This window comes from Macaca fascicularis, chromosome 15 (genome assembly GCF_037993035.2).
Source record: "Macaca fascicularis isolate 582-1 chromosome 15, T2T-MFA8v1.1".
NCBI classification, from domain to species: domain Eukaryota; kingdom Metazoa; phylum Chordata; class Mammalia; order Primates; family Cercopithecidae; genus Macaca; species Macaca fascicularis.
In genome coordinates, this window is record NC_088389.1 from 105,542,387 (window position 1) to 105,556,593 (window position 14,207).

Genomic DNA, 14,207 nt, shown 5'->3' on the forward strand with positions numbered 1-14,207 from the left:
GTAACAGAGCAGATTTTGTCTTAAAAAAAAATTGAAGGTTAAGAAGTCTAAAATCCCTGCTTGAAAATGTACAAAAACCATGTGAAGAGATGTTGAACCTCACCAGCAATCATGGAAATGTAAATAAGAAAAATTAGGTATTATTGTATACCTTAACCGAATGGTATTGCTTGAAGAAAACAGAATACTCAGAACTCAGTGGGCATCCACATACCCTGTTGACAAGAATATGAATTGTTTTGTTTTGGGGTTTTTTTGGGTTTTTTTTTTTTTTTTTTTTTTGGTGGTTTTTGTTTTTTGGTTTTGTTGTTGTTGTTGTTGTTTTTAGGCAGGTTCTAATTCTGTCGCCCAGGCTGGAGTGCAGTAGTGCCAATCCGGGCTCACTGCAACCTCTGCCTCCCAGGCTCAAGCAATCCTCCCACCTCAGCCTCCTGAGTAGCTAAGATCACAGGCACACACTGCCATGCTGGCTATTTTTTTTGTTGTTGTTGTTGCTGTTATTGTTGTTGTTTGTTTGTTTGAGACAGCGTCTCATTCTGTTGCCCAGGCTGGAGTGCAGTGGTGCGATCACGGCTCACTGCAGTTTCAACTTCCCAGGTTCAAGCGATCCTTCCACCTCAGCCCCCCCAGTAGCTGAGACTATAGGCGCATACCACCACGCCCAACTAATTTTTGCATTTTTTTTTTTTTTGTAGAGACAGGGTTTCACCATGTTCCTCAGGCAAGTCTCAAACTCCTGGGCTCAAGCAATCTGCCAGCCTCAGCCTCGGCCTCCCAGAGTGTTGGGATTATAGGCATGAGCCACCACGCCCGGCAAGAATGTGAATTTTCACCACCTTTCCAGAAGGCAATGTGTCACATTTTAAATGGTTATACAGACTGGTCCGAGCATTCCACTTTGAGAATTACTTCTAGGGAAACAAGCAAGCTAGTATCAAAGATCTACATATCTTATCACAATATTATTATTATTATCCTCAAAAGTGAAAAACAGAACATGACCTAAATGGATAATAATAGAGGAATCGTTGATTCAATACAGTACAGTATGATACTAGTCGACATGAAACATCAAAATGTTTCCTCGGCCTCCAGACGTGCTCTGCTAATACTGGGTCCCACTGGCCAGTCACAGTGGCCGGCGCCTGTAATCCCAACACTTTGGGAAGCTGAGGTGAGTGGATCACGAGGTCATGAATTCAAGACCAGCCTGGCCAACATGGTGAAACCCCATCTTTACCAAAATTACAAAAATTAGCTGGGCATGGTGGCAAGTGCCTATAATCCCAGCTACCTGCGAGGCTGAGGCAGGAGAATTGCTTGAACCTGGGAGGTAGAGGTTGCAGTGAGCCGAAATCGTGCCACCGCACTCCAGCCTGGGCAATAGAGCAAGACTCCATCTCGGGCGAGGCAGGGGGAAAATACCATGTCCCACTAAAAGCAAGCAGCCTTTTCTCTAGGGAACAAAAAACGAGCCTGGAATATTTTTTCCATACTAAAAAGCAGGGAAGTCATGATAGATAATAGAATTGTGTGAAAGGACTGAGGAGACAACTTGGAAACACTCCCCTGGCCAAAATGGGACAATTTGAACATTATTAAGAATAATAACTGTATTAATGGATTGAAATATGACAAATACGTTTAAATTTATGAGTTAAGAAAACTCATCATTCACCTTTCATTATTTTGAAAACTGGCAAATAAAAAGAGTCAAGCATTTATTCAGCCCTTCCTATTCAACTGTACCACAAGGTGATTGGTGAGAAAACATTTATCTATATGGAGTATTTAAGTATTAGAGTGTTAAGTACATACAGCAGGTAAGCTAATAAACAAAGAAGGACATTATCATTAAATGTCAGCATGTTGGAACTCTGTTGAAATAATGAATCTATGCAATGACTGCTAACGTTATAAAAAGAAAGACCACCATATATTACAAGGGAAAGACATACATCCTCCTATAGCATAAACTTACACAGAAAACCTGAACCTGATCATACCTCTCAATCAAACTACCAATTTACAGAAAAGAAGCAAAGAAACATGCTAAACCCTGCTACAAAAGATAAAATCTGGAAAATCCAAGCTGTAGGAAACTCTTCAGAACAAATGACCAGTTTCCTCAATAAATAAATTATACACACATAAAAAAATGAGATGGAGGTAAAATCCATAGATTAAAAGTGACAAAAATAAAAAGTAAGTCATGAGACATATCAACCCATCACAATGTATGAAACTTTTTTGGATAATGAAATCACATCCTTAAATAATGAAGACTTAAGAAATCATGTTTTTGAAAAAAACATTATGAAGCAATAAAAATTTTGACTAGACTGGATAGTGAGTGATACTAAGATATTCCTGCCAATTTTTTAGATATAATAACTTCATTGTGATTATATATTTTTCATTGTTCATATATTTTAGAAATAACTACTGAAATATTTATAGATGAAATTATTGGATGTCTCAAATTTGCTTCAACATAACAAGTGCATCGGCTGAATGGATAAGGGAAGAGGGGAAACAAAACTGGCTATGAGCTGGTAACTGTTGAAGCTGGAGATACATACATAGGAAAGAGTTCACTTTTCTAATTTCTCTACTGCCTAATACATTTGAAGTTTTCCAAAATAAAAGTTAAAACAGGCTGGGTACGGTGGTTCACATCTGTAATCCCAACACTTTGGGAGGCCGAGGCAGGAGATCATCCAAGGTCAGGAGTTCGAGACCAGGCTGGCCAACATGATGAAATCCCGTCTCTACTAAAAATACAAAAATTAGCCAGGCCTGGTGGTGGGCGCCTGTGATCCCAGCTACTCAGGAGGCTGAGGCAAGAGAATTGCTTGAATCCAGGAGGTGGAGGTTGCAGTGAGCCGAGACTGCGCCGCTGCACTCCAGCCTGGGCAACAGAGCCAGACTCCCTCTCAGGAAAAAAAAAAAAAAAAAAAAAGTTAAAAAACCCATAAGCATGTCTGTATTAACCAACATGGAGAAATAACTATGGCAAATAGGTAAGCTAAAAAAAAAAGCAGATTTATAGCAGTCAGTTCTGTTGTTACTATTTTTAAATATACACTTTTTTTTTTACTGTACATACACACACATACATAGAAAAAATTCTGAAATGATCCTCACAGAAATATTAACAGTAGTCATCTTTCTTCTTTAGAACATTTTCTTATATCTGATATTTTACCGAAAAATTGTTTTAGTCTTACAAAGAGACTGAGACAAGACCATTCCCTTTAAAAGAATACACAGGATCAAAGAATCAATACACAAGAAGGAAGGAAGCAGAGTAATACAAGATAACAGATAAGAACTAGGAGGGCCAAATTAAGAATGTCCCTTGTTTCACTATGGGCAAACCACTTCAAGAACCTTGACTACGACCTTAAGTGAGACAGAAGTCCTTGAAGGGTTTTGCACAGAGGAATAGCATGATCTGATTTGTATATTTTAAAAGAATCATTCTGGCTACTATGTTGAGACTATGCTGTTAGGAGACAAAGGTAAGAGTAAAGATGGCTATTGCAATCATTCAGGAGACAGATAATGGTGGCTCGGATTCACTCAGTAACAGCAAAGGTAGTGAGAAGAAGAAATCAGATTTTAGATATATTTTTAAGGTGGAACTGATGGATCAAGTTTGAGTTTGAGAAAAAGATCATTCTAGGATTAGTCCACGGCTTTGGCTTGAGCAACTGCAAGGGTGGGACTGTCATCTTCTAAGACAGGGTGAGGGAAGCAGCAGAAAGTCAGGAGTTGGTTGTGAATATATTACATCTGTGATGTTCATTCATTAGACATCCAGGTACAGTGTTAAGTTGGCAATTTGCACACGTGTTCATTTGCTTTTGTTATGAAAGGATTGTCTACTTACATCTTTTCCAATAAGGTCTCTCTGGTTCTCAATGATACCCCAAGGAGGGATTCCAACTGTCCAGATTTTTCTCAAGGAATGAGAGGAATGGGATTTCAAGGCATCCCCAACATGCTTGGACACTCCTATGAACAACCAGTTTAGAAGTCAAACTTTAAGTCACAAATCGTGTAAAACAAAGAGACTGCCAGAAAGAGACAAATAAATAGGCAAGCATATGTGAAGGGCTATTCTTAGGGAGAGTTGTTGGCACAGTGGAATCAGTTTCTGATACTTCGGCTTCCTCTATTCTTTCTGGACACCTATTCCTCTTATCATTACCTCTCTCTACCTGACAATGTTCCTCTGAGCACTTTGGGCAATTTCCGCCTACAACTTCAGATCCAACCCTACTCTTGCCTAAGCAAAATGCTGTGCACTGTCCTTCCTCAGCAAGCCCAGCCCTAACATTATGAATGGTTTATTATTATTATTATTATACTTTAAGCTCTGGGATACCTGTGCACAACGAGCAGGTTTGTTACATATGTATACATGTGCCATGTTGGTTTGCTGCACCCTTTAGCTCATCCTTTACATTAGGTATTTCTCCTAATGCTATCCCTCCCCCAGTACCCCATCCCCTGACATGCCCCAGTGTGTGATGTTCCCTGCCCTGTGTCCAAGTGATCTCATTGTTCAATTCCCACCTATGAGTGAGAACATGCGGTGTTTGGTTTTCTGTTCTTGTGATAGTTTGCTCAGAATGATGGTTTCCAGCTTCCTCCATGTCCCTACAAAGGACATGAACTCACCCCTTTTTATGGCTGCATAGTATTCCATGCTGTATATGTGCCACATTTTCTTAATCCAGTCTATTATTGATGGACATTTTGGTTGGTTCCATGTCTTTGCTATTGTGAATAGTGACACAATAAACACACGTGTGCATGTGTCTTTATAACAGCAAGATTTAAAATCCTTTGGGTATATACCCAGTAATGGAATTGCTGGGTCAAATGGTATTTCTAGTTCTAGATCCTTGAGGAATTGCCACACTGTCTTCCACAATGATTGAACTAGTTTACAGTCCCACCAACAGCGTAAAAGCGTTCCTATTTCTCCACATCCTCTCCAGCACCTGTTGTTTCCTGACTTTTTTAATAATCACCATTCTAACTGGTGTGAGATGGTATCTCATTGTAGTTTTGATTTGCAGTTCTCTGATGGCCAGTGATGATGAGCTTTTTTTCATGTGTCTGTTGGCTGCATAAATGTCTTCTTTTGAAAAGTGTCTGTTCATATCCTTTGCCCACTTTTTGATGGGGTTGTTTGATTTTTTCTTATAAATTTGTTTGAGTTCTTTGTAGATTTTGGATATTAGCCCTTTGTCATATGGGTAGATTGCAAAGATATTCTCCTATTAAGAATGGTGTTTTTTAATCCCTAATCTTACCCAATGTTCCAGCAAAACATCCTGCAGATATATCCCTTGCTCATTAAGGCAAACTAATTTAATAGTTTTATATACACAAATATTTCAAAGCTAATACATTGAGGAGTAATATGTTAATGTTTTCCCTTCTGGAATTAATACTAGTAATTAGTACAGTAACCAACACTTACTGACACACAGTAACATTTCAGTAAGTGTTGGTTACCTTTGTATGTATTCACACTTTAAGTAGGAACTTTTAAAATCTACTTTATAGGCAAAAATTGTGGCAATGAGAGTTTAAATAAATTGTCCAAGGTTGCAGAGCTTTGGACAATTTATTTAGAGCTTAGATTTTGTAGAGATTGGATTCCAATTTAGGCAATCTGACCCTTTTTAAGAATAGACTTTATTTTTTAGAGTAGTTTTGGGTTCACAGCAAAATTGAATGAAAAGTATAGAGAGTTCCCATGCCACATCCTGCTCCCACACAAACACAGCCTCTCCAACTATCAGCATCCCCCCATGAGACTAGTACATCTGTTACAATTGATGACCCTACATTATAGGGTCATGACTAATAGAATATGACTATTCTCCATAGTCCACAGTTTACATTAGGGTTCACTCTTGCTGCTGTACATTCTATGAGTTTTGACAAAGATACAATGATGTATATCCACCATGTTAGTATCACTGCCCTGAAAATATTCTGTGCTCTGCCTACTCATCCCTCTCTCCTCTCAGCTTCTGGCAACTGCTAATCTTTCTACTGTCTCCATAGATTTGCCTTTTCCAGAATGTCACATACTGTAGTTGGAATCATACAGTAAGTAGCCTTTGAGATTGGCTTGATCGGACCTTTAAATAACTATACTGCATTGTAAGAGTTATTCTTCCTATGTGTGGTACTGACCCTATATGTGTCATTAGCACAGAAGGAAAAGTAACCTGCATATGGCATGGATCTGATGCTTAGCAGCTAAACCACTTCCTCTTTCCTGGCATCTTCCCTTCCAACTCAGTTTTTTGAACCTCTCCCAGAGCCATCTCTAGAATCTGGGATCTGGATCACAGGCACACATCAATATCAAGCGTGGAGCCATCCACCCCAGTAGAGATTCCAATTCCATGGTTTGGCATGGTGTGCCAACATTGTTGTTATTGTTTTAAGCACCTTACATGTGATCCTAATACATGTCGTTGGTTGAGACTCTTCATAAAACCCAATCTGACCATGTTATCCCCCATTCATCCTGCTGTTCAAATTCCTTTCAGGGCTCCTTGCTACGTAGAGAATAAGACTTCAGAATGGCACCCAATCTGGCTCCAGTCTCCTGTGCAGTCCCTGTCCCCTGCCACATGGCACACACTCCAGCCAGGAGCTTTATCACTTCTTTCTACACATGCCTTCATCTCTAGCTGTGTGCCTAACCCTGAGCTGCCACTTCTTACTAATGCCACTTCCTACCTTTCCCACAAGACCAATGCCAAGTGCTATATCCTTCCCAAGACTTCCAAGGTGCCCTCAGTTGAAACTAGAATTCATCTCCCTCTTCCTTGCATTCTCAAAACACTTCCTTTGAATCTCAACTATAACCCAGTCAGCATCAATTTCTCACTAGTTGCTTTTTGTCTGTCACAGCCCAACCCATCACTAAATCCGGGGTCCATGTTACTCCTCTTTCATTCCTAACACCTATCCAAATGCTTTTCACATAGTAGATTCTTAAGGCTTGTGGCATTCAATTTAAGTAAATATCAAAGATTCATGCCAAATTATGTTCAACTATGGTTGAGAAGCCTGTCAAGAATAGACAGAAGCTCATAAGCAGAGTTCAAATTTAAACGTGCACGGGAATCCTCTGGGGATGTTGTTAAAATGTAGGTTCTAATTCTGCAGGTCTGGGGTGGGGCCTGAAATAGGCACTTTCAGCAAGCTCTCAGTTGATGGTGATGCTGCTGGTCCAGGGACTAATCCTTAAGCAGCCAAGCCACAGAGGAGCTGTGGTTGAATCAGGTCAGACTGATTGTTTTATGTTGTTGTTTTCTTTTCTTTTTTTTTTTGAGGCAGAGTCTCGCTCTGTCACCCAGGTTGCAGTGCAGTGGCTCAATCTCGGCTCACTGCAAGCTCCGCCTCCCGGGTTCACGCCATTCTCCTGCCTCAGCCTCCTGAGTAGCTGGGACTACAGGCGGCCGCCACCACGCCCAGCTAATTTTTGGTATTTTTAGTAGAAACGGGGTTTCACCTTGTTAGCTAAGATGGTCTCAATCTCCTGACCTTGTGATCCGCCCGCCTCAGCCTCCCAAAGTGCCAGGATTACAGGTGTGAGTCACCATGCCCGGCCCTTTTTTCTTTTTTTTTTTTTTTTTAAGACAGGGTCTTGCTTTGCCACCCAGGCTGGGTGCAGTGACATGATCATAACTCACTGCAGCCTTGACCTCCCAGGCTCAAGTAAGCCTCCGACCTCAGCCTCCCCAGTAGCTGGGTCTACAGGTGCACACCACCACATCCAGCTAATTTCTTAATTTTTTAGAGATGGGGTTTTGCCATGTTGCCCAGGCTGGTCTCGAACTCCCAAGTCCAGGTAATTCACTAGCTCTCAGTTTCCCAAAAGGCTGGGAATGAACCACTGCATCTGGCCTGACTATTGTTTAGCGGAGATCCAAGTATTTCTCATTTCCCATTTCTTTTGTTTATATGAAGTATTCCAATCATCTTCACACTACTCTATTTGTGTTCCTTTAGGTTAGCTGGACATAAACTCAATGATCTTTTTAAGGCATTAAGTAAAATGAAGCATGACATACAGTTAGTTATTCAAAGAAAAAGCCTTGCCCAAGCCTGTCTTTTTAATGAACAATGTGAAACTTCCCTACCCACCCACTTTTTTACTGGAAATCAAATAAGAACTATACAATGGACTTAGAATTCTGCCAACTTCAGTTTCTTCCAAGAATGTGAAACAATCTCTACAAAACAGGTACAATAAACTATGCGTTACCTATTTGTGATGGGCCAAATCCCTTGGTTTTATTTTGCTTTGTTTTTTCAGTCATTCACTTCCTTCATTCCTTTTCAGCCAAAAGAAACTTTGTTACGTCAGTACAAGGTGCTAAATACTTAGGCAGATAGATGTTCAGGCCCTGGCCTCTAGTACACAACCAGAAGGAGAGCTAACACACTGACTCATCCTAGCCTGTAAGGCAAAATATCAACATTCTACAAGTGCTACAGGCAGTAAATGCTGTAGAAATTAAAAGACAAAAGTGAGTAGCTCTAGTGGAGATATTCAGGAGGCTGTTTCATGGGTGTGTTGGCATCTTGTGTAGATCTTAAAACATGGGCAAAATTTGATAGGAGACACTGGGCAGGCCATGCCAAACCAAAAGAGAAAAAAGTAAAGGGAAGATAGAAAATCACAGGTTAGGCCGGACACGGTGGCTCACGCCTATAACCCCAGCAGTTTGGGAGGCCAAGGTGGGCAAATCGCCTGAGGTTAGGAGTTCGAGGCCAGCCTGGCCAATATGGCTTCTCTACTACAAATACAAAAATTAGCCGGGCATGGTGACAGGCGCCTGTAATCCCAGCACTTTGGGAGGCTGAGGCAGGAGAATCACTTGAACCCGGGAGGTGGAGGTTACAGTGAGCCAAGATTGCATCATTGCACTCCAGCCTGGGTGACAAGAGTGAGACTTCGTTTCAAAAACAAAAAGAAAGAAAACTACAGGTTAGTAACAAATTGGTAAGAGACAAGAGTTTATGGAATCACTAGTTCTCAATCCTGGCTGACATACTTCAGTAGCTCTGGACAAAAGCCTCTAATTCATCTGGGGAAGAGCCTGTACATCAGTACTTTAAAAGCTCCCCAGGTTGTCCTTCCGTGCAGACAGTTCACACACACTGAATCAAAGAAATACGGTCAGAGCCCACCATATAAAGTTCTTGAATTTCAGATTTCAAAGAGTGTAAAAGAGTCAGTGATTGAGACGGTGAGTGTTTTGGCAATCATGTAGTTAAAAAGAAAAAGTATTTACTCATTCCCAAAACACACAATGCAAGTTTTACCCACATCACTGATTTCCCAAGTCTGAGAAACTGACAATGATTACAAGAGTTTAGCGAAAGTCCAGGCCTACACACACTATGCACTTGCATGGATTCATGTCCCTTCTAGCCTTACTGTAGTTGGGAGCTCAGGAAAGACTATTTTCTTTTCCAGAGGTTTATCTGAAGTTACATTAAAATAGTATATTCTGACAATGGCAAAAACACATTCCAGGAAAAATCTACGATTCTTCTGGGTTTATTTCCTAGTCACTAGGATCTTTCTTCCTCACAGCCCCACGTATCCTAGGAGCACTACAGAGCAGAGATTATGTGGCACACTACCTGATTCACAGTTAGGAGAAAAAAGAGAGAAGAAAGAAAGGAAGGAAGGAAGGAAGAAAGAAAGAAAAAAGGAAGGAAGGAAGGAAGGAAGGAAGGAAGGGAGGAAGGAAGGGGAGAGAGAAAGAAAAAGAAAGAAAGAGAGAGAGAGAAAGAAAAAGAGAAAGAAAGAGAAAGGAAAGAAAGAAAGAAACTAAGAACGAAAAAAAAGAAAGAAAGAAAGAAAGAAAGAAAGAAAGAAAGAAAGAAAGAAAGAAAGAAAGAAAGAAAGAAGAAAGAAAGAAAAGAAAGAAAGAAAGAAGGGAAAGAGGGAAGGAGGAAGGGAGGGTGGAAGAGAGGGAGGGAGGGAGGGTGGGAGAAAGGGAGGGAGGGAGCTTTACCTGTATTGATGCCTTCAGTTATTATCCACGCTCCTGTTGTCTCTGCAGCTTTAACCAAACCTTGGTTGAAAATCTCTTTAAATTTAGAGGGCATAGTAAAGTTCTGGATGCCCCCATGGACTGAGATCACCAGCTTGGGCAGTTCCATTTTCCACTCTTTCAACATTAAATGTAACAGATGATCCAATTTTGTATCATAAGAAGTTCTAATATACTGCAAGAAAAGCACATGTAGGTGAACAGAACATTGTAAAAAAGATATGCCAGGCACAGAAACAATGAGCACCCAGCAGGGCAACTGAAATGGCCAAAATCTAAAAGGAAGTATGTGGGATCTCTTTAAAGTTCATCTTCATGTAATGGAAATATTTACTTTTAAAAGATCCCACACTCCCATTAAGTTCCTTCTGGGAATTACAGGTCACTGTAGGAAAGCTTCCTCTGGTTTTCAAGGCTGGCCCTCCAATGCTCTCCAGAGAACCTGGGGTGAGGCAGAAATACTTCAAACAGGCAGGGTGCAGTGGCTCATGCTTGTAATTCCGGCACTTTGGGAGGCCGAGGCGGGTGGATCACCTGAGGTCAGGAGTTCAAGATCAGCCTGGCCAACATGGTGAAACCCCGTTTCTACTAAAAATACAAAAAATTAGCCAGGCATGGTGGCACATGCCTGTAATCCCAGCTACCTGGCAGACAGAGGCAGGAGAATTGCTTGAGCCCAGGAGGCGGAGGTTGCAGTGAGCTGAGATCACTCACTCCACGCCACTGCACTCCAGCATAAGTGACAGAGCAGGACTCTGTTTCAAAAAAAAAAAAAAAAGAAAGAAAGAAAGAAAGAAATACTTCAAACAACTGGCCAAAATCACTGTGTCAGCAAACCTTTTCATCAGAAGCTATAACAAATAGGTGAAATGGGATTTTTCATAAATGCTATGGCTTTCCATTTACTTAACCATTTCACATATTTGCATTATTTAAATTAAAATTCAAGAGCATGGACATTTAATTTATTGTAAATTTTACCTTCTGATCATTCCCTTAAAACTGTAAATTTTACCTTTTAACCATTATTCCTCTGAAAACACTCTCGTTCCGAAATACTTTTCACAAAATAGTCATCTCTTTAATAGTCAATGTAAGCAAAAGAAAAGATGAGGGAAATCAAAGCCAGCAGGTAGCCCTAGAATCATTTTTTATTTTACCTAAGATTATATTGCATGGCTGGCTTCCTTCTTCCCGCAAATGCAGATCATTCAAATGACACTGAGATGAATTTGTCTCCCTCGAACTTATGTGAACCAACAGCAAGAGTAAGTCAGATTTATAGGAAGAAGTAAGGATAATAAGAAACCATGAATTATGAAACAAAAACAACCACAGGCAAAGATCTCCACACATGCAAATAGGAATTAACACATGATCCTCCAGAACGTGACAGTAATTTAAAACAATTTCCGATTCATCTTTGAACTTCTTTTTTTTTTTTTTTTATTTTTGAGACGAAGTCTCACTCTGTCACACAGGCTGGAGTGCAGTGGTGCAATCTTAGCTCACTGCAACCTCCGCCTCCCAGGTTCAAGTGATTCTCCAGCCTCAGCCTCCTGAGTAGCTGGGATTACAGGCCCGTGCCACCACACCCAGCGAAATTTTGTATTTTTTAGTAGAGACAGGTTTTCGCCATGTTGGCCAGGCTGGTCTCAAACTCCTGACGTCAGGTGATCCACCTGCCTTGGCCTCCCAGAGTTCTGGGATTACAGGCATGAGTCAACGTGCCCAGCGTGAACTTCTTGATACATAATTCCTTTATTCCAAAATTAAAATATTAAAATTTCTGAACATCAGGAATGGTGCAGTTATTGAAAAATGTGAAGGCAGAAATACTTCAAACAGGCAGAAACCCCATCTCTACCAAAATTACAAAATTAGCCGGTTGTGGTGGTGGGTCCCTGTAGTCCCAGCTGCTCGGGAGGCTGAGGCAGGAGAATCGCTTGAGGCAGAGGTTGCAGTGAGCCGAGATCCTGCCATTGCACTCCAGCCTGGGCGACAAAAGCAAAACTTCGTCTCAAAAAAAAGAAACCAGCAAAAAAATTTGGGTTATTAGCAAACCTTGGCATGGGAGGTGTGCTCTCCATCTTGGAAATTAATCGTGCCAAAAGTATCTGTTGGACTTTTCATTGTGTGCTTTTCAACAGACCATTGTTCACTTTCTTTACCCTTGGCAGCTGAGATGGTCCAGGAATAATCTATCCCAGCATGGTCTCCAATCAGTCGGCCACAGTAACACCTTAAATTCAAGACCAAAAAAAACTCAACTTCAAAATAGAAAATAGATGCAATGTTTCTATCTTTTTCTAAAGTAATGTATAGATGCCATATGGTTTTTCTTAAAACTTCACATTAAGGTTTATATTAGATTTCTAACATAGGACTGTCTTCTAAGTTTAGAAACACTATTAGTGGGTCTCTCCCTTGGCGGCACATTAGGATAATTTGGGGAATATTTTTTTTAAACGCAGGAAAATACCTTGGAGATATTGAAAGTTTGGTTCCAGTCCACTGCAATAAAGTAAATATGGCAATAAAACTGGTCAAATAGTTTGGTTTCCCAGTGCATATAGAAGTTATGCTGACACTATACTGTAGTCTATTAAGTGTTCAATAGCATTATGTCTAAAAAACAACGTACATACCTTAATTAAAATAATTTATTGCTAAAAAATGCTACCAACCATCTGAGCCTTCAGTGAGTTGTAATCTATGTGCTGGTGAAGGATCTTGTCTCAATGTTGGTGGTTGCTAACTGATCAGAATGGTGGTTGCTGAAGGTTAAGGTGGCTGGGGCACTATGTCTTAAAATAAGACAACAATGAAGTTTGCCACATTGATTGACTCTTTCTTTCACAAAAGATTTCTCTGTAGCATGTGATGTTGTTTGATAGCATTTTACCCACAGTAGAACTTATTTCAAAACTGGAGTCAATCCTCTCAAACTCTGCCACTGTTGTATCAATTAGGTTTATGTCATATTCTAAATCCTTTGCTGTCATTTCTACAACAGTCAATCTTCACCAGTAGATTCCATTTCAATGAATCATTTTCTTTGTTCATCCATAAGAAGCAACTCCTCATCTAATCAAGTTTTTTAATGAGATTCAGTCACACCCTTCAAGCTCCAGTTTTGATCCTAGATGTCTTGCTATTTCCAGCACCTTCTATAGTGACTTCCTCCACTAAAGTCTTGAATCTCTCAAAGTCATCCATGAAAGTTGGGATCAACTTCTCCAAAACTCTCATTAATGTTGCATTTTGACCTCCTCCCATGAATCATGAATGTTCTTAATGGCATCTAGAATGGTGAATCCTTTCCAGAAGGTTTTCAATTTACTTTGTCTGGAACCATCAGAGGAATCACTATCTATAGCAGCTAAAGCCATACAAAATATATTTCTTAAATAATAAGAGTTGAAATTCAAAATTATTTCTTGATCCATAGGCTGCAGAATGGGTGTTGTGTTAGCAGGTATGAAAACAACCTTCATCTCCTTGTAATATTTCCGTAAGAGCTCTTGGGTGACCAGGTGTGTGGTCAATGAGCAGAAATATGTTTAAAGGAATCTTTTTTTTTTTAAGCAGTAGATCTCAACAGTGGGCTTAAAATATTCAGTAAACCATACTAAAAACAAATGTACTGATAATCAGGCTTTGTTGTTCCATTTATAGAGCACAAGTAGAGTAAATTCAGCGTAATTATTAAGGGACCTAAAATTTTGGCATGGTAAATGAGGGCTAGCTTTAACACAAAGTCACCAGCACTGGTGCTGATAGACTTGATCGATCCAAGGTTCCTACAAACCTCCAACTCTCTCCTAACAAGAGAGTCAGCCTGTCCTTTGAAGCTTTGAAGCTCTGAAGCCAGACATTGACTTCTCTCTAGCTATGAAAGTCTTAGATGGCATCTTCTTCCAACATAAGGCTGTTTGTCTACATTGAACATCTTTGTTTAGTGTAGGTACCTCATCAACAATCTTAGCTAGATCATCTAAATAACTTGCTGCAGCTCCTCTGTTAGCATTTATTGCTTCACCCTGAACTTTTATATTACGGAGACTGCTTTTTTCTTTAAACCTCATG

At 40.2% G+C, this 14,207-nt stretch overlaps 1 protein-coding gene across 11 annotated transcripts in view; it reads right to left on the reverse strand.

Annotated features, from left to right (window-relative positions):
* TRPM6 (transient receptor potential cation channel subfamily M member 6) overlaps window positions 1-14,207 on the reverse strand; it is a 183,377-nt gene that overhangs the window by 104,949 nt on the left and 64,221 nt on the right. For all 11 annotated transcript variants that reach the window (XM_045373104.3, XM_005581940.5, XM_005581941.5 and 8 more), the window contains 3 exons: window positions 12,183-12,360; window positions 10,080-10,293; window positions 3,896-4,020 (listed from right to left, as the gene is read on the reverse strand). In XM_045373104.3, the coding sequence (XP_045229039.2) occupies window positions 3,896-4,020; window positions 10,080-10,293; window positions 12,183-12,360 (517 nt within the window). Of the gene's footprint in view, window positions 1-3,895; window positions 4,021-10,079; window positions 10,294-12,182; window positions 12,361-14,207 lie in introns of those variants that run through there.